We start from the raw sequence: 23,545 nt of genomic DNA, 5'->3' as shown, positions 1-23,545 counted from the left end.
AAGGGAGCACCTGGTACCCACTCTATGCCAGCTTGTGCCAGGCACTTTCATTTCCCTTATAATAGGCTCTTTGCACTCTGCTGCCCAGCTTGCATTGGAGAAAACTGCAGCTCAGTATGGCTGCGAGACCTGCTCCGAGTCACAGAGTAGCAGAGCAGAAGCTGCTCAGGGCTGTCTGACTGCAGTGGGCAATCCTTCCGTTGCCCTGGTTCTTAGAAAGGCTTCTAACTTTGCTTCCTATCAGCTCCTCAGCGGGTAGGAGGGGGCTGCTCCTTATTCTACAGGTGGCGCAGCCAAGGCCCAAGGGTGGCAGGAGTGACAGGTAGGTTGGCAGTGGAGCTGGGGCCAAGATCCAGCCTTCTCCTGCCCAGCAAACCGGCTCTGGGTTTTCTGAAAGCAGAGACTGGGGCACACCCCTGGGGAACCGGAATCCAGGCCCGGTTTTGCATCAGGCCCTCCTGAGAAGGTGTTTCCTCCTCCGATGGGGCAGCTACTTGCTGAGCTGCGGTTGAGTCAGCCTTAGTCCTCACTGCTCTTCTCCTGGTCCCTGAAACTCGGCTGCCAGGGGCGCTGGGGCCACTTACGAAGGTGTCCCCTCCATACTGGATCCCTACAGGTAACCTGCTCAGGACGGAGTCCCCTGCCAGGATCCCAAAGGGCAGGCACTGCCTCCTGGTGTCCTGAGCACCCTCTGGGACCTCGCGGGTGGGGGTGGAGGGTGCGCTGGTGCAGGAGTGTGTGGGAGACTGGAGCAGCCAGACAGATGGAGACACCCTTGCACTGACCGATGGATCTGTCCCATAGTGTTGAAACAGAGCAGGAAGGACCAGACTCTTGCTTCTGCCTCTGGAAGGAGTGGGGACAGCAGGAGGGCCTGTGCTGCTGGGACTCTGGGCTCAGGTGCACACTGCCCAGCCCCAGGCAGACCTGCGGGACAAGAGCAGGGTCAGTTTTACAGAGTGTCCTCTCACCTCCATAGACATGTGTACACGTGTACACACACACACACACCTGGTAGCTCTGGGGGTACCAGAGTACACACTACAACTCACACCTCAGTTACACATACAGCACTAGGAAATACACAGTGCACACGTCACACAGCACTATCACCCAGAGAGTCACTGAGCACACCACACAGACAACAGTCACCAGTCACCATCCCACCGTGACATGACACACAGGCCCTGATATGATATTCACACCAGCACAATATACAGTCTTCTAGATCCTCAGTACCCACACATGCCTCTGGACCGACTGTCAGAACAGCACGACTCAGCAGAGACGTCACCGTGGGCTCACCCAGCGGCCACAGAGAGCCCCAAACCATGCGTTTGCAACACCCACTCCAGTAGATGTGCAGGAGCTGGTGTTAACATGGAGCATACAGGCATCCACACGAGCCATACAGATGCCTGATGGGGACACGCAGGGACCCCAGGCTCCCCGTGAGGGTGGGGCGGCAGGGGAGAGGGCTCGCTTGGGCTTGGACACTGACTCAGCCGGGAGGGCACAGGGCGCAGGCAGCAGGCACAAGCCAGGACCTGCCTTCCCGAGCAGCCCAGCCCGGTGGCCTGGCATGGCAGGGACAGGCGGATGGGAGACACCACCTGGTGGGCTCAGACCAGGGCCATGCTCTACTCGTGGCCCAGCCACGGGCCCCTCGCCACGTCCACGCACCCACACACGCCCCTCGGGGCTGAGCAAATGTTTAGCTTCCGGGGTCACCCTTCCACCTGAGCAGCTGGAGCTGCTTTGCCAGCACTTGGCCACCACCACTGGGACCCCAGCCAAGTCCTAGGTCAGGGAGGGTGAGGGACCCACGTGGCCAGAGCCAGGGGCTCAGGGGGTCTGGAGAAGAGGGCAGGGCTGGCAGCTGGGGCCCTCCTGGTCTGTGGGAGTGGGTGGGTGTGGCATTACCTCGGTGCGGGGGAAGGAGGGGGAGGAAGTTGGGGGTGCGGGCTGTGGAGGAGGTTGCCTCAGACAGGAAGGCCAAATGGGCCGGGGCAGGGTGGAGGGTGGAGGTGGAGGGTGGCGGGAGGGGCCCCACGTTAGGAGGTTCCAGGAGAGGAGCTGAGCAGAGTGTGTGTGCCTGTGTGTGTGTGTTGTGTGTGTTCATTCCCCAGGTGTGTGCAAGTGTAGTTCTGCCTTCAATTAATCAAACGCTTCCCAACCATCTGTTGTGTGCAAAGCACTGGCTTTGGGGGTGAAGGCCTGTCCCTACCTCCAAGGAGCTCACAGTCTAGTCGGGGAGCGCTGTGTGTGCGGAAGTCTGTGTGGTCTGTGGATATCTAGGGACACATCTGTCCCAGGACTTATTCTTGTACAGGTGAGCCGCCCTGTGCGTCCTGCCTCCCTTCGTGGGCGAGGGCCCGTGTGCGGGTTTAAAGCTATGCTAGATCCCTCTCTTGGTTTGGGCATGACTCACAGGGCCCTTCATGGAGTAGCAGGTGTGTGCATGCCTGTCCTTATACAGGCACCGGTGTGTATGTGTGGCTGGTGTACATCTCAGTGTGGACAGTATTTACATGTGTCAGTGTGTATGCATGCGTCCCTGTATATATCTTCAAGTGTGTTCCAGTGTACGCATGTGTCCATGGGTGTATTCCCTGCCGCCTGGACCTCAGCCGTCCTGGGCTGTACCCTGCCCACCACCTAGAATATATTTGGGCAGAAAGAGGCAGTCCACTCCAGGATGTGCCCTATATTTGGGCAGGGCTTGGCCTGACCCCAAGTCTGTCCCCAGGGAGCCATGTGTGCCCAGTGGGGGCACTGCCCCAGCTGATGCCTCAGAGGGGCCACCCATCCCAAGAGGGGCTCGGGGCCCCAGCTCGCCTCCTCATGGCGCATGAGCCAGAGCCCGAGGCCGACGGGCTGCTGGACCTCAGCTTCCTGACAGAGGAGGAGCAGGAGGCCATCGCCGACGTCCTGAAGCGCGATGCCCACCTGCGGCAGCTGGAGGAGGGGCGCGTCAGGTGAGGCGGGGCGGGGTGGGGGGCTCAGAGCTGTCCACACTATGCTGAACCCTCCCCTGGCTCCTCAGCATCATGTGACAGGGGCAAGCTCTAAGCGTGGTCCACAGGCCTTCCTGACTGGTCCCTGCTGGCCTCCCCCATCTCCTCCCCCGCCTCCCCATCTCCTCCCCCGCCTCCCCATCTCCTCCCCGCCTCCCCATCTCCTCCCCCGCCTCTCCCATCTCCTCCCCCGCCTCCCCATCTCCTCCCCGCCTCCCCATCTCCTCCCCCGCCTCTCCCATCTCCTCCCCCGCCTCTCCCATCTCCTCCCCGGCCTCCCCATCTCCTCCCCCGCCTCTCCCATCTCCTCCCCCGCCTCCCCATCTCCTCCCCGCCTCCCCATCTCCTCCCCCGCCTCCCCATCTCCTCCCCCGCCTCTCCCATCTCCTCCCCCGCCTCTCCCATCTCCTCCCCCGCCTCCCCATCTCCTCCCCCGCCTCTCCCATCTCCTCCCCGCCTCCCCATCTCCTCCCCCGCCTCCCCATCTCCTCCCCCGCCTCCCCATCTCCTCCCCGCCTCCCCATCTCCTCCCCCGCCTCCCCATCTCCTCCCCCGCCTCCTCATCTCCTCCCCGCCTCCCCATCTCCTCCCCCGCCTCCCCATCTCCTCCCCCGCCTCCCCATCTCCTCCCCCGCCTCCCCATCTCCTCCCCCGCCTCCCCATCTCCTCCCCCGCCTCCCCCGCCTCCCCATCTCCTCCCCCGCCTCCCCATCTCCTCCCCGCCTCCCCATCTCCTCCCCCGCCTCCCCTGGCACAGTGTCCACTAGAGCCATCCAGGCTCCTCCGTCCCGGACACACCCACCTCCCGTTCCCTCCTCCTGGAAGGGCCCAGGGCAGAGGAGCACAGGACTTAGAAGTAGTGCTGGGGACAGACACCTCCTGGCTATGTAACCTTGGGCAATTCACCTGACTTCTCATCTGTAAAGTGGGACTAAGGAATCCCACCTTATAAAATAGGAGGGATTTTCTGCACAGTAGTCACTTTAATGAATAAATTCTCCTTCGCTACCTGAAGAAATCCAACTAGTCCTTGAAGAGGCAATTCACATGCACTGCCTCCTCTGAGAAGTCCTCCTGAATTCCCACAGGCAAAACTGGCCCTTCTTATACCCATCATGGCACCTGCCGCACTATAACGTACTGTCTATTCCGGACTCAGTCTCCCCACCAGCCTTGTGTCCCTGGCCCCAGGTAGAGGGCCTGGCACAGAGTGGGCAGCAGGAATGTTGGCTGGGTGAATGGTAACAGCCACCCCCCCCCCCTCCCCAATCCTCCAGCAAGCTCCGGGCTTCCCTGGCAGACCCTGGGCAGCTGAAAGTCCTGACGGGGGACTGGTTCCAGGAAGCACGCGCCCAGCGGCACCACCATGCCCACCTCGGCTCTGACCTTGTCCGAGCCTCCATCCGCAGGAAGAGGAGCTCCAAGGGTGAGTCCTCGGGGCAGGGCCGGCCTCGTGCAGCCGGGCACCCAGTGTGTGGACAGGGAGACGGCCCCGGGTCCCAGGCCGGCTGCCCCCGGGACTGTGTGCCTTTGGTGGGGTACCACCCCCCAGTACCACCCCTCTGGGGAGGGGGTTCACAGTGCTTCTCACCTGCACGCAGAACAAGCTCTGGGCGGCCACAGGGAAGCCGAGGCTGCTGGGACAGAAACTGAAGAGACTGAAGAGGAGCTGGAGCCCAGGTGAGTAGTTGTGGTGGGAGGGGGAAGAGAGGGGGGATGCCTACCAGTCATCGGGGTCCCCTCCCTGACAACCGCTCCTCCCTGCTCCCAGCGTCCTCCTAGACGAGGCCCCCCAGGAGCGGCTCAGTGAGGCGGAGGTGAGTAACGAGTGGCTGAACGGACGAATAAAGGAACGTACCACAGAGGTGGCGATGGGAAAGAGACCCAGCCTGAGAATCGGGTCTGCGTCTCTGTCATCCTCTCCTGTCAAATGGAAGCATGGACCTCTCAGAACATCTCTGAATCTGGCTGTTCCCGTGGGTGGGGACTGAGCAGGTCGAGGTCCAGGGCTCAGATACCACCGTCCCCCCCAGTGGGACCCTGGGAGCCAGGCAGGGCAGGCGCTGAGGTGTGACGGGGTGTGAGGTACAGGTCCAACGGGTCCTGCAGCTGGTGCGGCCCTGCCCTGGCTGCCCTGGCGGCTGAGCTAAAGCTAAAGCAGGGCAGCCAGCTGGAGCCTCTGACCTGTGACCCCATCCTAACCTTTAACCCTTCATCGCTAGTTCCCACTGTGACCTCTGCTCCTTGCTTCTTTCAGGGACCTGATGTCCCCTCACCATATGTCCCCCCAAAAGCATCAGATCCTGAGGAGGAGCCCCAGGCCCAGGCAGGTAAATGGCAGGACGTGTGCTGGGAGCACAGTGCAGTCCTGGGGGTCAGAGGCAGCTCGAAGGGGCTCCAACCCTCCGGTTGACCTTCCTCCGCCGGCTTGGGGGTGGGTGGGTGGCCGGTGGTCTCTCCGAGGGCCCATCCCCTGGTCATGGGCTTGCAAACCAGTCTCTCCAGAAGCGCTCGGGACGGCTGGGAGGGGCTGGTTCAGCAGCTCGTGCCCCACCCAGCCCCCCGCCCCGGGGGCGCACAGGTCTCCGAGGAGGTGGAGGAGGAGGCGGGCCCGGAGCCGGAGCCGGAGCCGCCGGCCGGGGAGGAGGAGGGGCCGCCCCGCCCGGCACAGGTAGGCGGAGCGGCCGCGGCGCCCGCAAGACCCGGGGCGGAGTGAGAGCGGGAGCGAGCCGTCGGGGCGGCGCTGGGGTAACGGGGCGCCCCACACTCTCCCTCCCCGGACCCAGGAGGTGTCCCAGGTCGTGGAGAACGGGGAGGAGGCCCCCGGGGAGGAGGCCCCCGCGCCCGGCCCCTCGCTGGACCGCGCGCTCAGCAGCAGCTCCTCCGTGTCCAGCCTCAGCTCCTCCACGGTGAGGGCCCTCCCCGCACCCCGACACCCAGCCCCTCCCCCCTCCCTCCCCCACCCCACGCTGCAGCCCGCGGCCCGGGGCCTCCCAGCACCCTGCTGGTCGCCTACTTCCCCTTCCCCCCATCCGAACCTCCCATCCCAACCTCCCCGCCCAACCTCCCCTCCCAACCTCCCCTCCCAACCTGCCCTCCCAACCTCCCCTCCCAACCTCCCCTCCCAACCTGCCCTCCCAACCTCCCCTCCCAACCTCCCCTCCGAACCTCCCCTCCGAACCTTCCCTCCCAACCTCCCCTCCCAACCTCCCCTCCCAACCTGCCCTCCCAACCTCCCCTCCCAACCTGCCCTCCCAACCTCCCCTCCCAACCTCCCCTCCCAACCTCCCCTCCGAACCTCCCGGCGCCCCGGCCTCCACGAGGACCTGACCGCCCCGCCCCGCAGCTGGGCGGCAGCCAGCAGAGCCTGGCCGGGGAGGACGCGGTGCAGGTGCGGGGCGCCCTGCACTTCGCGCTCAGCTACGAGCCGGACGCCGCCGAGCTGCGCGTGCGGGTGCTGCGCTGCCAGGGCCTGGCCGCCGCGCGGCGCCGCCGCTCGGACCCGTGAGTGCCCGCCCCTGAGTGCTCCTCCTCCTCCTCCTCCTCCCCCCCCCCCGCCCGGTCCCCCGCCTCTGGCCTGTCTCCTGGTCTTCACAGTGGGGGTCACCTTCTTTCCAGACCTGGGTGTGAGTGAGAGGACTCCTGTAAAGCTGAGTGTGAGAGTGTGCATGTATGTGAGTGTGCAAGTGTGAGTGTGTGTATGTGAGTGTGTGTATGTGAGTGTGTGTATGTGAGTATGCAAGTGTAAGTGTGTGTATGTGAGTGTGTGTGTATGTGAGTGTGCAAGTGTGTGTGTATGTGAGTGTGTGTGTGTATGTGAGTATGCAAGTGTGAGTGTGTGTGTGTGTGTGTGTGTGTGAGAGTGTGTGTGTGTGTGTATGTGAGTGTGTGTGTGTGTGTGTGTGTGTGTGTGTGTGTGTGTGTATCTGAGTGTGTATGAGTGTGGGGGGGGGAGCCACCAGGCCCGGGAGGAGGCGCTGGGAGGGACCCCGTTATCCCTGGTCCTCACACACACACACACACACACACCCCAGCTACGTCAAGGGCTACCTGCTCCCGGACAAGCAGAGCAAGCGCAAGACGGCCGTGAGGAAGCGCAACCTGAACCCCGTCTTCAACGAGACGCTCCGGGTAGGGCTGTCCCCCCACCCCGCCCCCGTTCACAGTCAGACGCCCCGTCGGGCTGGGCCCAGGGCGGCCGTGTGTCCCCCTGCGGTCCTCAGCCTGCGTCCTGGCGGGTCTGCAGGGGCCAGGGCTGGCGGCGCGGCGTCGGTGCAGCCCCGTGAGTGCCCCCGGGTCCCCTTTCCGTCCTGCGGGGACGCGGCGGGCTCCCCGCCCCCGGGGCGGCCCGGGCACCGGCGGGCGCGCACTGAGGGCGCCGCCGTCCCCAGTACTCGGTCCCGCAGGCCGAGCTGGCGGGCCGCGTGCTCAGCCTGTCCGTGTGGCACCGTGAGAGCCTGGGCCGCAACGTCTTCCTGGGCGAAGTGGACGTGGCCCTGGACACGTGGGACTGGGACTCCGAGGCCGTGTGGCTCCCGCTGCAGCCCCGGGTGAGGCCGCCGTCCGGGCGGGGGACCGGGTCTCCCCGGCCCCACCCCACCCAGACTCCGCGTCCCGGTTCCTCCCTGCCCGCCCTCCCTGCTCACCCCCATTGGGCCTCCGCCGGGGGTCCCCTCCTGCTCCTGACCGCCCCTCCCGCAGGCTTCGCCCTCTCCTGACGACCTTCCCAGCCGCGGGCGGCTCTCTCTGTCCCTCAAATACGTCCCCGCGGGCTCCGAGGGTGAGTGGCGCCCACAGAGACCAAGCTGGGGGCCCCCCTGGGAGGCGGGCACTCCTGTCCCCTAAGGGGGGGAGGGCTCTGTCCGAAGCCTGAGCCGCCTTCCCGCAGGCGCGGGGCTGCCCCTGAGCGGGGAGCTGCACTTCTGGGTGAAGGAAGCTCAGGACCTGGTGCCTCTGCGTGCGGGATCCCTGGATTCTTACATACAATGGTGAGGGCCGCCGGGAGTTCCCACTTTCCTTTGCCTGAAGTGGAGCTCCCCACCCCTTCTAACCTCCCAGCCTTGACCTCCTAGTCTGGGCTCTGACCTCTGAGCAGGGGTGAAGGGGCAGCTTGGGTCCAGAGAGCTGAGGACACCTTAGTTAAGGGCTGCATTCAGTGGCTGGTACCGATAGGACTCGGAAAGCTGAGGCTGAGACCTGGGGGTGCAGGGGGTCACAGGGGCCCTTCCATGGAGATCCTGCCAGGCCAGGCTGTGGTTTTCAAAGTAAGCTCCGGGGAACCTCTGGTGGCCCCAGGCTCTGCCCCGCCCTCAGAGAATGAAATGGAGGTAGGCCGAACAGGTTCTGAGATCCCAGCCCTGACTCGACCAGGCACTGTTTTCCTCTTAGGCTCCGAATCTCTGAGCAGTATTTTTTATATATATATATATATATAGCTATGTGAAGTTTAGCTGTGAAAAACTTTTTGCTTGAGCCTGAGATCTGAGAGAAATTTGTCACAGAGATGTCCTGATCCTTGTGGGTTTTTTTTAAATATATTTTTATTGATTTTTTACAGAGAGGAAGGGAGAGAGATAGAGAGCTAGAAACGTCGATGAGAGAGAAACATCAACTAGCTGCCTCTTGCACACCTCCTACCGGGGATGTGCCCGCAACCAATGTACATGCCCTCGACCGGAGTCGAACCTGGGACCTTTCAGTCCGCAGACCGACGCTCTACCACTGAGCTGAACTGGCTTCGGCCTGAGCAGTATTTTATCTCGCAGAAAGGGCCCCAGGGCTTTACCAAGTTTGGAAGTTACTCAGGGAGACCGCAGGGAGTCCTGAGGCCTGTGAGCTGGGGGCCAGCAGAGCTGTTCCTCAGAGGAGACCTGGAGGAGGCTGGGGCACGTCCTAGGGCATGGAGGCGGGAGCCGGAGGACATGGACATTGCAGGGAGCACAGGTTGGTTCTGGGAGCATAAGGGGGTGGCCACCTGATGCCAGCCGCCTCCCCCAGCTCGGTGCTGCCCGATGACAGCCGGGCCAGCCGCCAGCGGACACGCGTGGTGCGACGGAGCCTCAGCCCGGTGTTCAACCACACCATGGTGTACGATGGCTTCGGGCCCGCCGACCTGCGCCAGGCCTGCGCCGAGCTCTCCCTCTGGGACCACGGGGCCCTGGCCAGCCGCCAGCTGGGGGCCACACGCCTCAGCCTGGGCACCGGTGAGTGGGCAGGAACCGTGGGGGCAACCAGTGCGGGGAGGCAGGGCTTCCTGAGCGGCCTCGGGCGCTTTTCCTTTGGTGAACGGTGGCATTCCTTGGACCTGGGTGTCTGGCGTGACCGTGACCTCCACCCTCTCCCAGGCAGCAGCTACGGGCTCCAGGTGCCCTGGATGGATTCCACGCCCGAGGAGAAGCAGCTGTGGCAGACACTCCTGGAGCGGCCGTGCGAGTGGGTGGACGGCCTCCTGCCTCTCCGGACCAACCTGGTGCCCAGGACGTAGGAGCCGGACGCGCCCTGGCAGACCTCGCTCCGGACCCCCCTCTCAGGGCTGCCCTTGGGGAAAGTCAATAAAGTCTATTCCAAGGGCAACGCGGGGCTGATGTCTGCTCGGGGGCAGGGGATGGGGTGAGGGCAGGGACGAGTGAGGGAAGCGTAGGGGCCAGGGGAAGGCACTTTGGATTCAGACGTAAAGACCTTAGCCAGCTGGTCTCGGGAACCCACACACCTCAGAAGTGGCCGAAGCCCAAGGTACAAAAGTGCTCCATTTAATAGTCTCTGTCAGTGAGCTTGGGCATCTCTGTGGTTGGGCTGCCCCTGCCAGCACCTGGCCCCTGCCACTTGCCCCTGGGCCCTGGGGTGGGTGTGTCAGAACTTGCTGGCGTCTTCTCCGTTCACCCTTCGTGGGTCCGGCCTCTTGCTCCCGATGCCCTCATTCCGCCTCCTGGGGGCCAGAGGTCACGGCCGCGGATCCTGCTCGCTGCGCCAGGATGGCTCTCCAGATGCGGCATACCGTCCCTCCCCTGGGGGTAGCAAATCAGCGTGGCTCAGCCAGAAGACCTGGGCTCTCTCTGACACCCACTGTCTGCCTACTGCCCCCTCGGTCCCCAAGGGAGCCTGGTGTCCCCATGGTTTCCAGAAAGGGAAACGGGCAGGCCTGTTGCGGGGAGGGGGGGGATCATAAACACGGGTCACCCAGGGGCGCAGGACGTACCTGATGCGTGTGTAGGTGAGGTCGTCTTTCGTGGCACAGGTCAGCAGGGCGTGGAGGGTGAAGCTGTGGTTCAGCAACTGGTTGTGGACAGAGATGCCCACACAGAAACAGGAAGAGATTAAAATCAGAGAGAAATGTGTCCAGAGAAGCAAGGGCCTCGTTCTGTTTTACTATCAGCATGCTCGGGCAGGTCCCACCCCTTTCTGGCCCTCAGCTTTTTCATCTTTACAATGGGAGGGAATCCTAATTGTTCCTCTCATGCTGAGATCCTCTGCGTCAGAGGGGGAAAGTGAGAAGAGCTGAGAGAGGGGCAGAGGTGGAGTTTGGGTTGGTAGAGGTCATGGGTAGCCAGCACCATCTCCCTCACTGTCTGGATGGTGCCTGAATCCACGTTCAGGTCCTGTAGCCACTGCACCAGGCCCTGGTCCACTGTTCGAGCAGCTGTGGAGGAGAAATCAGGTGAATCGGGTGCTCTCACCACAAGCTGTCTCCCACCACCCTCAGTGCCCTCCCTCCACCATCAGTGCCCTCCCTCCACCCTCAGTCCCCTCCCTCCGCCATTGGTGCCCTCCCTCCACCATCAGTGCCCTCCCTCCACCCTCAGTCCCCTCCCTCCGCCCTCAGTCCCCTCCCTCTGCCATCGGTGCCCTCCCTCCGCCCTCAGTGCCCTCCCTCCACCATCAGTGCCCTCCCTCTGCCATCGGTGCCCTCCCTCCACCATCGGTGCCCTCCCTCCGCCCTCAGTGCCCTCCCTCCACCATCGGTGCCCTCCCTCCACCATCGGTGCCCTCCCTCCACCATCGGTGCCCTCCCTCCGCCCTCAGTGCCCTCCCTCCACCATCGGTGCCCTCCCTCCGCCATCGGTGCCCTCCCTCTGCCGTCGGTGCCCTCCCTCCACCGTCGGTGCCCTCCCTCCGCCATCGGTGCCCTCCCTCCGCCATCGGTGCCCTCCCTCCGCCATCGGTGCCCTCCCTCCGCCATCGGTGCCCTCCCTCCGCCCTCGGTGCCCTCCCTCCACCATCAGTGCCCTCCCTCCACCCTCAGTCCCCTCCCTCCGCCATCGGTGCCCTCCCTCCGCCCTCAGTGCCCTCCCTCCGCCCTCGGTGCCCTCCCTCCACCATCAGTGCCCTCCCTCCACCCTCAGTCCCCTCTCTCCGCCATCGGTGCCCTCCCTACGCCATCGGTGCCCTCCCTCTGCCCTCGGTGCCCTCCCTCCGCCCTCGGTGCCCTCCCTCCGCCATCGGTGCCCTCCCTCCGCCATCGGTGCCCTCCCTCCGCCATCGGTGCCCTCCCTCCGCCATCGGTGCCCTCCCTCCGCCATCGGTGCCCTCCCTCCGCCCTCGGTGCCCTCCCTTCGCCGTCGGTGCCCTCCCTCCACCGTCGGTGCCCTCCCTCTGCCCTCGGTGCCCTCCCTCTGCCATCGGTGCCCTCCCTCCGCCATCGGTGCCCTCCCTCCGCCCTCAGTGCCCTCCCTCTGCCCTCGGTGCCCTCCCTCCGCCCTCAGTGCCCTCCCTCTGCCATCGGTGCCCTCCCTCCGCCGTCGGTGCCCTCCCTCCGCCATCGGTGCCCTCCCTCCGCCATCGGTGCCCTCCCTCTGCCCTCGGTGCCCTCCCTCCACCATCGGTGCCCTCCCTCCGCCATCGGTGCCCTCCCTCCGCCATCGGTGCCCTCCCTCCGCCATCGGTGCCCTCCCTCTGCCCTCGGTGCCCTCCCTCCGCCGTCGGTGCCCTCCCTCCGCCATCGGTGCCCTCCCTCCGCCATCGGTGCCCTCCCTCTGCCATCGGTGCCCTCCCTCCGCCATTGGTGTCCTCTATCCCCCACCAGTGTCCTCTGCTCACCTCGGGGCGCTGAGTCCAGGGAGCAGGTCCCGGCCTCCTCGTTCAGCCGCTGCAGAGCTTGTTGCATCAGAGCCTGGCACTCCCTCTCCTTCTCAGCCAGGACATCGCGGAGCCTGTTGGAGGCAGAGGGCCAGTAGAAGGGAGGGCAGAGGCGGGTGATGCTCACACAGAGGCTATGGGTGGGTCCCAGGGGGCTTACCTATCCGTCTCTGCCCGCAAGAGGCCCAGCTGCACCATCAGGGGAGGGGGGCTCTGCTCGGGGTCCCCTGGGAGCAGGCTGGGCTGCACTGGGGTGTCCTGCCGCTTGGGCGGGGGCTCCTCTTTACTGGACTCCTCTGAGCTCTGCGGGGCCGCATCCTTCTCCACTCCTGCCGGCCACAGGGAGGCGAGCTTAGGCCGGGCGTTTGGGGCCTCAGACACGGGCAGAGGGTGCAGAGGGCCTGGGGAGCTCTGTGCACTGCCAGGTGGTGTCAGTCTGGGAGGTGTCCGTCTGGTCCCTCCCCCACCCACTCCTTCAGGCCTGGGCCAGGCCAGGTGATCACACTCCCTGCCTCCAAGGGCCACACCCTCCCCCCCAGACAGGCCCTCTGCCCCTGGCCCACCTGGGCTCAGCACCGCCAGGGCTGCCCGCACAGCGCGGCTGAGCAGCGAGTCCAGCACGAACATCCAGTGTGGGCGGATCTGGCGCCTGTGGAGAATCTGCTTCACCTGAGGGGGAGGATGGCACCACTGAGACTGCTAAGCCCCCAAGAGAGGTGGGGCGGGAGCTGGAAAGGCCTAGAAAGTCTGCCTGGAGCAAGTGGGGTGGACGGGCTTGATGTCAAGGGAGGGGCTGGAGAGCTAGGACTGCCCAAATGTCCCTTCCCAAACGGCTCCATCTTTGCGGAGAAGACATGGAGTCTTCCAACATCGTTCATCAGCTGTTCTTGGGCAGCCCTAACTGAGAAAACTCACTTACCGCATTGGGGAAGGCAAAGAGGGGTCTGTGCAGCAGGGCGGGCTCCAGGCCCTGGGCCCGCAACTGCCCTTGCAGGGCCCGCAGCTCCTGGGCCAGCTGCCGGCGGTTGGGCGTGTGGATGTGCGCCCCGAGGCAGTGCAGCAGCTGCTCCACAAGATTCCGGCTCAGGGGGTCCTGAGAAGGAAGGCATTCCCACTGGAGCCAAGAGGGATGCTGGTGAGGGGCTGGGGTTGGGGAAGGCCATTAGCAGGCGTCCTGCTGCGCTCCGCCACCAGGGGGCGCTGGGGCGGGCCGCCCACCTGCTCCTGCTCCAGCCACAGATCCTCCGCCAGCTGGGGCAGCTCCTGCTTCAGCACCTCGGCCAGCATGGCCCGCCGCTGGCTCTCCTGATGCAGCAGGCTCAGCCCCGAGCTCTCCTCCGGGGACGCGGGATCCTCGGCTCCTCCTCCGGGCTCCTCCGGCACCCTGGGTGCAACGGGGAGCAGCCAATGGAGGGCGGGAGGCAGTACCGTCCAGCTGCCTCCGCCCCAGGGTTTGGATCCTGGCTCTGGCTTTGACTCCCAGGCCCATCTCACGGGCGTACAAGAGAAACTTGGCACCCAGGAGGCACCCTCACTAAACACAAGGAAGAGCAATTGGGAAGTAGGCACCAAGTGCCATCCTTGCGAGTGGTCACGGTGCCCAGGTCCTTAGAGGGAGGGCTTATTCTGGAGGGAGGACAAGGACAAAGCCAGATGGAGTGAGCCCGTCCCAGGTCCCTGGGCTCTCACCGGAGCTGGCTGGTGTCCCCGTAGCTGAGGCAGCGCTTCGGGGGGCTGGGCGGGTGCTGAGAGGGTGCCTGAGGGCGTGGGAATGTCTGGGACAGGGTGGCGGAGTCCGCTGAGGGAAGAGGGCTGGCGGAAGGGGCATCTGAGGAAGGGACAAGGCGGTCAGCCTGGGCCCCTCGCCAGCCCTCAGCAGCCCAGCCCTCTGCCCTCGCCCCGGCATGCACCCACGCAGTACCTGGGGGCCTCGGGGCGTGCTGAGGTGAGCCCGGGCTCCGGCTCCTCCTCCCGGGCTGCAGGAAGGGGTCCCCCAGCAGGGCCTGAGCGCTGGCACGGAGACGGGGGTCTGGCTCAAACGTGCGTAGGAGGAAGGCTTGCGCCTCGGCGGACAGAGAACTGGGCATTGGCGGGTGCACCTTGTACATGCCCACCTGGGAGGGCCCGGGAGGGTGAACAAGAGTGAAGTTTAGAGGCGTGCGAGGCACAGTCTGTCCCGGCCCGCCTCCTGGGCCCGGGCCCGAGGGACCTCACCTGGAACATGGCAGCCTGCGGGCTTCCCAGCTCATGGAAGGGTGGGCGGCCTGTGGCCATCTCGATCACGGTGCAGCCCAGCGACCAGATGTCCGCCGCCTTCCCGTACCCCCGCGGGCCCTGGTCAATGATCTCTGGGGCCATGTACTGCAGGGTCCCTAGGCAGGAGCGGGAGTAACGATGTTCACCGAGGCCTTATCATCCAAACAGCTCCCATCACCTATCCTGTTTCCAACATCTGTCTGTCTGAGTTTCCTCACTCATCTCGGGGTCCAGCCCACCCATGGATTCCATCGCTGGCAGTGGGTTCCATCGTGTAACCTGGACTCCACCATCCACTCTGAACTTACCACCAGCGCTGGTCCGCATCAGCACTTCCGGGTTCCATTTCAGGCGCTAACCTCCATGTCCCCAGCTCCCCAAGCTCCAGTTCCAGATTCCATCACCTCACTCCCGGCTCAGCCGCCCGCCCCGGGTGCTACCCTGTTAAGTCTACTCCATGCCCAGGAGAAGCGCCTTGCTGGGGAGGCCCCAGGAGTTCTGGCCCAGGTCAGCGTTCCCACTCACCACCCCGCACTCGCTACCTGTGAAGGTCTCCGTGCAAGGAGTGATGCCTGCCAGCCGCTTGGAGGTGCCGAAGTCAGAAATCTTGAGTAGCCCACTGAACGTGTTGATCAGCACGTTGTCTCCCTGAGGAGAGCGGACACTGTGCTCAGTGGACATAAGCCGGGGTGCTGACACCAGAACTGGACCCTCCTCCAGGATCCCATCTCCCGGGAATGACAATCTGACCCTGCCTCTCTCTCAACCTCCTCCCCGGCCATCGCACTCTGCCCCTCTGGGAGCTGGCACCTGGTTTGGCTTCAGATCTGGTCTCCTTCTCTAGGGCACCTTCTTGATGAATTTCCCACCCTTCGCAGAGGATCTGCCAGCTAAGTCTAAACCGCCAGCCTCTGTCTGGGGCCATATCCCTCCCTCCCCCTCTCCACCAGCATGCCGGGTGGGCCAGCTCCAGGGCTTACTTTGATGTCCCGATGCACAATGCGGTTGTCATGCAGGTAGCTGAGTCCCTGCAGGATCTGGCGGGTGTAGAAGCTGATGGTGCTCTCGTTGTCCTGCAGGGGTCCCCACACGGAGCGCAGCAAGGAGGACAGGCTGCCTGGGCAGGTGCAGGCCAAGGTCATCATTGCCACCCTCTCTCTCCAGCCCACAGCTCTCTGCCCGGACACACCCATACCAGGGCCCAGACTCCATCACTCAACTGCATAGCGTCAGCTAATTCTGGGCGCCACCGCCCCCACACACGCTATGGTTCATTTCCCCTAGGGGCGCTCCACCCCTGTCTGGCCCCAGCCCCACGCCCCACGCCCCACGCCTCCAGTCCCATTCCCATCCCAGGACAGGTACCTCCGGGCACCTCCTCCATGAAGATCTTGAGGAAGCCGCCCTGGCTGGCGGAGCCCAGGTAGCGCACGATGTTCTTGTGGCGCAGGCGCTTGTGCAGCGCGATCTCCTCATGCAGGGGCTGCGAGAACCTGGAGCAGGTGGAGAGAGGAACAGGCCGGATTGGGGCGGAGAAGCCTAGCCAACTCCAACCAGCACCAGCCAGGCCACGCCCCCAGGATCTGCTCCGCCCACAATCCCCTCCCCGACTTTCCCCACCTCACCCCCCGGCCCGCAGGCCCCTCCAGCCAGATCACACCCTCCTGGTCCCCGCCTTTCTTTTCTTTTTTTGAGGAAATTTTTAAAAAAAAAAAAAAAAATATATATATATATATATATATATATATATATATATATATATATATATATATATATTATTGATTTTTTTACAGAGAGGAAGGGAGAGGGATAGAGAGTCAGAAATGTCCATGAGAGAATCATCGATCAGCCACCTCCTGCACACCCCACACCGGGGATGTGCCCGCAACCAATGTACATGCCCTTGACCGGAATGGAACCTGGGACCTTTCAGTCCGCAGACCAACGTTCTATCTACTGAACCAAACCGGTTTCGGCCGGTCCCCGCCTTTTTGACTGCGGGCCTGGGCCCCTGGGGCTCCAACTCTTTGGTCCAAGGGCCCGCCCACTTGGGCCCGCCCAGTAGGGCACCAGCGCCCCCTTCCTGCCCCGCCCACACGACCCCCCCAGTTCCGGGTCCCGCCCGGGCTCACGCCCCGCGCACACCTGCTGTCCCGCTCCGGGATCTCCTTGATGGCGATGCGCACCCGCGTGTGCCGGTCGCGGCCTGCGTACACGACCCCGTAGGTGCCCTTGCCGAGCACCAGCCGCTCCCCGGCCTCCGTGTACTCGTAGTCAAACTGCGGGGCGGGGAGCCGGGGCTCAGCGGGGGGCTCAGCCCTCTCCCTCCCCAGCTCCCAGGCCCCCTTCCTCACCTCCAGCACCTCCCACACGCCCTCCGCCTCCTCCTCGGGCGCCCTGGGGTCCGGGTGCGTCACCAAGGCCTGGATCAGGCCGCAGAACCTGAGAGCGGAGAGGGGTCAGGCTGGCCAGAGGAGTTCCTTGGGCGCCAAGGGTCCCCGCCTGTGCCGAGCGCACCTATGGACACATCCCTTCCTTCCCTCCCTCCCGCCCCCGGACATCAGCCCTCACAGCGCCCGCCACCCCCCTTTCCCCGGGGCCGCGCACCCACCACTGGCAGAGGCCGGCGCTGGGGAAGCACAGCTGCACGTCCTGGGCCGGGGGCAGCGCGTAGAGGAAACAGCAGCGCTCGTCCCGCTTGGAGGCGCTGGGAAGGGATGGAGAGAGCGCAGGTGAGCGCCAGGCCAGCGAGCAGCGCCCCCACCCGCCTGCCCCGGGCCTTGCCCTCACCTGACCCCGCTGATGGAGGAACTGGAGAAGGTCCAGCTGGAGGGGCCGTCCTGGGAGAAGAAGGGGAGTCAGAGGAGGGCGCCAGGGATGGAAGAAAGGCTCAGGAGATATGCTGGGTGCTGAGCAGGGGGCCTCAGGGGTGGCTTCACCTGGGTCTCAGGCTCCAGCAGGCTCAGGGTTACTGCGCTCACGGGGTTCACTCCCTGAACCTCCAGCTTCGCAGGCAGCAGCACTTGGTTCATCTCCAGGACAAGAACCTTCAGGTGGCAAGGGGGTGTGTGGGTGGGGGCGTGGGTCAGAAGGGCCCAACCCCTCCCGCAGGTCCCCTCACCCCGCCGCAGGCCTCACCAAGCACTGGTCCCCTGGGGGGCTGTCTGCTCTGAGCAGCTGGCAGGACTGTAGCAGGAAGTGGAGCCAGAAGTGGGCACGGCGTGGGGGTCCCCCCAGGGGCTCCGGCGTGGGTCTGAAGTGCTGGTACAGCAGGAAGGTCTCCATCATGGACACCAGGTACCTGTGGGCACAGTGGTGTCTTCAGCTCAGCCCGGCACCGGCTAGCACGGCCAGGGACAGCGGGCTGAGTGGGGGCATGAGGTGTCATGGGCACTGGTTTGGAAGGGACCAGGCCATTGGCTCGGGGCTCAGGCCAGTGGACACAGATGCAGGAGCCGAGAGCACAAGACTGAAGAGGAGGCCACTCACCATATGGGGGCATTGAGCTTGTACAGCTGCTCTGCAGCCTGTGCCACCTGGATGGGGTCATTGGCAAGGATCTGGGCTCCCAAGTAGAAGCCTACATCCCAGTAATACTGCATCTTCTCCACACAGCCTTTCCGGGCCAGCAGGCAGCCCAGCTTCATGCCTGGGAGTGAGGAGCAGGAGCACTAGTGAGAGTGATGGCCGTAGTGGGCGGAGCCCAAGTGAGGGCCACCACATTCCCGTGGGCTGGAGCACGGGTGTGAGTGAACATGTAGGTGGGAGTAGGGGCTCAGCCACGGGTGAGGGTTTGGGAGCACGTGCATGTGGAAGGAACACAGATGTGAGCTTAGGAGCCAAGAGTCACGAGCTTTAAGGGCTCCTGAGGGCCCCGGACAGGTGCGGGGACCCAGGTGTAGATTCAGGCGGACGAGATCCAAACGGGGATGAACTCAGTCCTGGCTCCAGCCCAGCGTTCTCTCTCCCTGCCCTGAGCCCCTGTGGGGAGGACAGGGGGCCAGAATGGGGGCTCACCAATGAGCCGGAGCTCCTCCGAGTCCTCGAAGCGCTGCCCAGCAGCGATGAGGAGCACAGCTGCATTGATGCCCGAGTGAAGGCTGGGCTCCACGTCAAAAGCCTTCCGATACCTGGGAGGTGGGCAGCAGGATGCGAGGCTGGACAGATGCCCACAGCTCCGCCCGCAGCCCACTGTCCACTGGCTTGTGCCCCCTTACCAGTGGTAGGCCTGCTCCCGGTGCCCGGCATCCTGGAAGCCGGAGCTGAAGAACATGTCCTTGTAGACGCGGCCACACATGCAGTACAGGTCGGGCGGCACCGGGCCCTCCCTCTGCACCAGGGGCAGCAGCACAGCCAGTGCCTTCTCCCGGTCCCCGGGCCTGTTCCTCCTGGAGGGGGGGCGGGGGGGGGCAGATGGGCTGGGGACCTGCCGGATGGCCCCGTCCCATTCCATCTGGGGGTCCCCAGAGGCTGAACAGCAGGGACCCTTCCAGGGAGCTGACAGCAATGAATACAGAATGGCAGCGACTGTGGTCAGCACTGACTTTTCTAGAAGAAGTGAGCCCACATGGAAGTGGTTTCTAGCTGCAGTGACTCTGAAGAGGGGTGGCCTTGGACAGCTGTGACCTCTGCAAGGGTCACCTCCCCTCCCCATGGGCAGCAGTAATGGGACAACAGGACCATCTGACATCCGCGTGACCCCGGTCAGCAGATCCCTCGGACAGCGCTGATCTAAGACAGCAATGGCCTCAGAGAGCAGGGACCCCTGTTCCCATGTGGCTCTGGCCACTCACCGGTTGAGAGCAAACGTATAGTGGAAGCAGACGTTGTGCTGCTCAGCCACGTCACAGGTGGGCAGGGCCTGCAGCGTCTCCACCAGCTCAATGATGGCGGAGTAGTCCTGCAGGAGGGAGCAGCACACACGGACTCAATGGCCTCTGGTGGGTCCCTTCGGCCTCAGACCCTGAGGAAAGCCTTAAGCTGGGGGTCTCCTCCCACCCCTGACACCCCACCTTCCCACCCACCATCCCCTGCACAGCTCCCTCAGGCCTGGCAGGTAGTGCAGGCAGCACCCCCTACAGGGAGAACCCACCGTGTGCCCCAACCTCACAACTACCACGGGAGGCAGTGGCAGGGCCGTCTGCGTCACAAACTGAGGCTCAGAGACATCAGGTCACTTGAGCGGCCCCGCCAGGATGAGCTCGGCCCCGCCGGCCTCTCTGCCCACCTGCACATCTCGGTAGGAGAGCAGCAGGTTCATGATGATGTCAGGGCTCAGCAGCTCCACGCTGTCCAGCCTCCGCTGCAGGCGGGCCAGCTCCTCCCGCAGCTGCTGCCCGCTGAACCGCTCCCGGGCCTGCCGGATGTCCTGCCGAATGGTCTCCCGGAAATAGCCGCTGGTGCCAAAGCAGGTGAGGGAGGGAGGGAGAGAGGGAGGGAGAGAGAGGGAATGGCGGGGCCTGTCCGGGTCACTGCACCCTCTCCAGCCTCCTCCTGCTGCACCTTCTCTGGGTCCCCCTTACCAAGAGTCCGTGGGCATGGCCTCCAGCAGGCGGGCAAACCGGCCCACCAGTGGTGTGAGCAGGGCCTCCGTGCCCACCCCGGGCTGGACCAGCCCATCCGCCAGGCCCCTCAGGAGGCCTACATCACCACACAGCACTCGACCAGTGGCTGTCACCACATAGGGGATCAGCGTGTAGCTGCCAACACAATCCTAGTGGGAGGGAGGCAGGAATCAGTGGAGAGCAGAGGTCAGCACCAGGTTAGAGAGGGGCGGTGAGGGGGTCAGAGGTCAGCACCAGTGGGAACTGGAATAGCAGGAAAGGGACACGCTGCAGGAAGGAAGGCAATAGGGAGCAGAGAGTCACACAGATATGGAGGGGTGTTAGGGAGATTAGCTGACTGAGGAGGCCAGGGAAGGTAGTGGGGAGTCAGAGGTCATAATGGCAGTCAAAGGGCACATTGGAGTGGGGGTGGATTCTGCTCACTGAGTTCTTCTGAAAAATGTCCTCCTGCAGGGAACAGACAAATACTGGTGTTCTGGGTCGGCCCTACCCCCGCCCTGTGCCCGCCCCCTCAGCCACCCGGCCACCTACCCGCAGGGCCTGCAGGTCCGGGATGTCTTCCTGGGAGCAGAGGAGCACGTTGTTGGTCATGCTGAAGCTCTCACGCACCCCGAGGTGGTAGAACAGGGAAGGCTGAGCCAGGGAGCTGCTCACCTCCAGCACCACCACGTCTGCGAGCACACAGTGGAGGCCCTGAGCCCCGGGCCCAGCGGGGTGGGTAGGGGCTGGGGCTCCATCCTGGCTCAGCCTGCCTTCCCGCGTGATTGCAGCAGGATCCAGTGACTCCTGCCTCTGCTTCCCCCTTTTAGGGCCCTTTTGGTTCTTACACAGAGGAGAGCAGGCTGTGCACCAGCCCAGAGCCTGTTCTGGGCCATCTGAGAAGCAAGAGGGGCTAACACGTACGTCCACTTCTCTGGGTCCGCAATCCAGTCTCGAAAGGTACCAGCATTGTGTGTAGATAACACTGTGCTGTATGTGTATCGTGTGCGTGTGTGTGTGTGTGTGTGTGTGTGAGGCTAACTGTGCCTGGATCTGTGTGTGTGTGTGTGTGTGTGTGTGTGAGAAAGAGAGTGAGGCTAACTGTGCCTGGATCTGTGTGTGACCGGGTGTGCGTGTTTGTGTGTGTGTGTGTGTGTGTGTGTGTGAGGCTAACTGTGCCTGGATCTGTGTGTGTGTGTGTGTGTGTGTGTGTGTGAGAAAGAGAGTGAGGCTAACTGTGCCTGGATCTGTGTGTGTGTGTGTGTGTGTGTGTGTGTGAGAAAGAGATGAGGCTAACTGTGCCTGGATCTGTGTGTGACCGGGTGTGCGTGTTTGTGTGTGTGTGTGTGTGTGTGTGTGTGAGAGAGAGGGTAAGGCTAACTGTGCCTGGATCTGTGTGTGACCGGGTGTGCGTGTGTGTGTATGTATGTGTGTGTGTGTGTGTGTGTGTGTGTGTGTGTGGCTAACTGTGCCTGGATCTGTGTGTGACCGGGTCTGTGAGGACGTGTTTTGACACCTATGTGACTTGTAAGTCTGTCTATGACTCTGTGCAGGTCCCTCGAGGGCGGTGGGCCTTCATTTTTTAGGCTGCGATTTTAGGGGCACAGGGCAAGCGCAGGCGCGGGGCTCTTGGATAAACAAATAAGTATCCAGAGGCGGGGCGTGAGGGGCGGTGGAGGGGACAGGCCGCCTCTGGCCCCACCCACGAGCGGTCTGCCCCGCCTCCAGCCCCGCCCATTGCCTCGGGGTTTTGGGGCCCTCTTGACCTAACCTCCCTTGCCCAGAACCCAGTCAGTTGGGTCCCTCGCTTTCCTTTCTGCTTCTTAGCCCCGGTCCTCCGAAGCAGCGTGCTAGGACCCCCGAACTGCACCGCCTCGTGGAGTCCGAGGCTAGTCCAAGCCCACCTCCCAGGACCCGCCCTCACAGACTCCGCGCAGGACCGTCCCGAGGAGTCTCCACCCCAGTTCCTAAATTACCGCACCATGCGGGCTCCCAGCCCCGCCCGACCCTCGCCCCGCTGCCCCGGCGGTGCCATCCAGACAGCCTACGTCCCAACCCCGAGCCCGGGGCCGGGCCTGATCCGCTAAGTCCTAGCCCGAGCCTGGCGGGCTCCTGACTCCCCACATTTCCCTTTTCTCAGGTCCCGCCCGAGTCCTTCAGCTTTAGCTCACTGCGCAGCCCCCGACCTCGCCCCCATCGCGGCCCCGCCCCGCCCCGCCGAGCCCCGCGCCCCTTCGGCCTGAGCTCCTCCCTCTTCGACACGAACCCCGCCCCCTCCGGCATGAGCCCCGCCCCTTCTGTCTGAGCTCCGCCTCCTTCTAGCTTAGCCCCGCCCCCTTCGACCAGCGCTCACCCGCGTTGTAGAAGGAGTCCAGCGCCCCGGTGTCTCCCAGCGCCAGCGTCCCGAAGGGCAGGGTGCGCAGCTGCGGCCGGGGCCGCGGTCCCGCGAGCTGCGCGCAGGCCTCGCGCAGGCAGCGGAGGGGCGGCGGCTCGGCCTCGGCTGCCCCGTCGCGCTCCTCCGCGGGCCGCGGCTCCCGGGTCAGCACGTAGAGCACGCTGAGCGGCCGGCTCCGGGCGCAGCCCCGGCCGGAGGGCGGCGCGACGGGCGGGCCCCGGCTCAGCGCCTCGGCCAGAGGGTCCTGCCAGCAGCTGCCCGCGCACTCCTGCGCCCCGGGCGGCGGGCACGGCCCCGCCATGCGGGGGCGCTCGGGCGGCGGGCGCGTCCTGGGCACCCGGCTCAGGGCAGAAGCCGGGGGTGACGGGCCCAGGGATCCGGAGATCCTGACTCTCCTACGGGATCTGGAGATCTGAAGTCCCGCCGGAGGTCCCGTTCCTCGGACTCTGGAGTCCAGGGCGAAATCCAGGCTCCGACTTGGAAGGTCCTGAGGATCCGAAGTCGGGAACTGGGTCCGGGAATCTGGGGCATCCGGCGGCCCGCCGCTCCGAGTCACGTGGGCGGTCCCGTCGGACCCCGTCCGCCGCAGACTCCGCGGGAAGCGCCCGCCGTCGCTCTCGCCTGCCCTCGCTGGTAGGCCGGCCCGGCCCTTCCCGCGGCCGGGAAAGCTCCACCCTCGGCCTGGGGCAGCTCCGCTCCCGGCAGCCCGGACTCGCCCTCCCTCCCTCCTCTGCAGCCAGAACTTCTGAGTCCCGCCACTTCCGGAACAGCCTGTGCCACTGTCTATGCCAACCGCCCGCCGGGATGGCTCGCCGCAGGAGCTCAGACACAGTGTGTGCGCGCCGGCCAGGGCAGGGCGAGGTGTGGACTGCAGGCCCGCCCGGCAGGGGTCTGTGCAATGAATGGAGACTTCAGGGTGTGCTCCAGGCAAGCACCCACCTGCCAGGAGGCCATCAGCCCTAGTTCGGGACTTGGCACCTGAGCCCTCCCCTTAGCCCTCTGGCCATGAGGCTGCTTCCCCCAAAAACCAACCTGCTGGGTTTTACCTCCACTTCATGTGACCTCGGGGCCTGAGAAGAGGCCCCACACAGCATTTTTTCTCTACCCGCCTGGAGAAGAACCCCAGAACGCCAGCTGGTGGACCACCGCAGCTCCCCATCTCCAAATTCCCAAGAAGCTCTGCCCTTTCCGTGCGGATTGGCGAGGCAGCGACCTGGTCCAAACCTCAGTGGACTCTGAAATCAGGAACTGGGCACTTGGAG

General features: G+C 64.5%; 2 protein-coding genes across 5 annotated transcripts; one reads left to right on the top strand and one right to left on the bottom strand.

Moving 5' to 3' along the window:
• Nucleotides 1–447: 447 nt before the first annotated feature.
• Nucleotides 448–9,839, top strand: SYTL1 (synaptotagmin like 1). The gene is given in 17 exon segments (XM_045584978.1): nucleotides 448–616; nucleotides 2,750–2,978; nucleotides 4,295–4,444; nucleotides 4,617–4,697; nucleotides 4,789–4,834; nucleotides 5,275–5,347; nucleotides 5,576–5,697; nucleotides 5,807–5,926; nucleotides 6,364–6,521; nucleotides 7,052–7,148; nucleotides 7,409–7,567; nucleotides 7,719–7,797; nucleotides 7,906–8,005; nucleotides 9,015–9,220; nucleotides 9,366–9,548; nucleotides 9,551–9,607; nucleotides 9,610–9,839. Coding segments are annotated over 16 exon segments (1,983 nt in total). The 5' UTR covers nucleotides 448–616; nucleotides 2,750–2,787; the 3' UTR covers nucleotides 9,771–9,839.
• On the bottom strand, nucleotides 9,751–23,540 carry MAP3K6 (mitogen-activated protein kinase kinase kinase 6). Of its 4 annotated transcripts, XM_036448321.2 has the most exons (30): nucleotides 23,316–23,540; nucleotides 22,242–23,174; nucleotides 20,441–20,580; nucleotides 20,333–20,356; nucleotides 19,868–20,058; nucleotides 19,573–19,741; nucleotides 19,139–19,245; nucleotides 18,563–18,733; nucleotides 18,363–18,475; nucleotides 17,835–17,994; nucleotides 17,484–17,646; nucleotides 17,285–17,392; nucleotides 17,136–17,185; nucleotides 16,957–17,052; nucleotides 16,700–16,787; nucleotides 16,491–16,624; nucleotides 15,711–15,838; nucleotides 15,326–15,462; nucleotides 14,888–14,993; nucleotides 14,304–14,461; nucleotides 14,011–14,203; nucleotides 13,779–13,917; nucleotides 13,308–13,473; nucleotides 13,009–13,182; nucleotides 12,653–12,758; nucleotides 12,250–12,418; nucleotides 12,051–12,163; nucleotides 10,580–10,653; nucleotides 10,213–10,289; nucleotides 9,751–10,021 (listed from the first exon to the last, which is right to left on the bottom strand). In XM_036448321.2, exons 2-30 carry the CDS (start codon nucleotides 22,582–22,584, stop codon nucleotides 9,931–9,933), a joined length of 3,888 nt encoding a protein of 1,295 aa, XP_036304214.1. In that variant the 5' UTR covers nucleotides 22,585–23,174; nucleotides 23,316–23,540; the 3' UTR covers nucleotides 9,751–9,930. The 4 variants fall into 4 exon arrangements, with proteins under 4 accessions (XP_036304214.1, XP_045440932.1, XP_045440933.1 ...); XM_045584976.1 differs by lacking the exon at nucleotides 23,316–23,540 and having other exon boundaries at nucleotides 19,139–19,252; nucleotides 19,580–19,741; nucleotides 22,242–23,244; XM_045584977.1 differs by lacking the exons at nucleotides 16,700–16,787; nucleotides 23,316–23,540 and having other exon boundaries at nucleotides 16,532–16,624; nucleotides 22,242–23,244.
• Nucleotides 23,541–23,545: the final 5 nt, after the last annotated feature.

The sequence above is a fragment of the Pipistrellus kuhlii genome, unplaced genomic scaffold, assembly GCF_014108245.1.
Source record: "Pipistrellus kuhlii isolate mPipKuh1 unplaced genomic scaffold, mPipKuh1.p scaffold_m20_p_2, whole genome shotgun sequence".
NCBI classification, from domain to species: domain Eukaryota; kingdom Metazoa; phylum Chordata; class Mammalia; order Chiroptera; family Vespertilionidae; genus Pipistrellus; species Pipistrellus kuhlii.
The sequence above is the reverse complement of the archived record's forward strand: the minus strand, read 5'-3'. Positions and strand labels throughout refer to the sequence as shown.

Excerpts from the sequence above, each read along its gene's own strand:
- MAP3K6 (XM_036448321.2), bottom strand. The coding sequence starts at position 22,584 with ATGGCGGGGCCGTGCCCGCCGCCCGGGGCGCAGGAGTGCGCGGGCAGC. Across the intron at positions 17,647-17,834 it reads AAGCTCAATGCCCCCATATG|GTACCTGGTGTCCATGATGG; the intron begins GTGAGTGGCCTC and ends CTGTGCCCACAG. Across the intron at positions 10,290-10,579 it reads ATTCAGGCACCATCCAGACA|TTGCTGAACCACAGCTTCAC; the intron begins GTGAGGGAGATG and ends GTCCACAACCAG.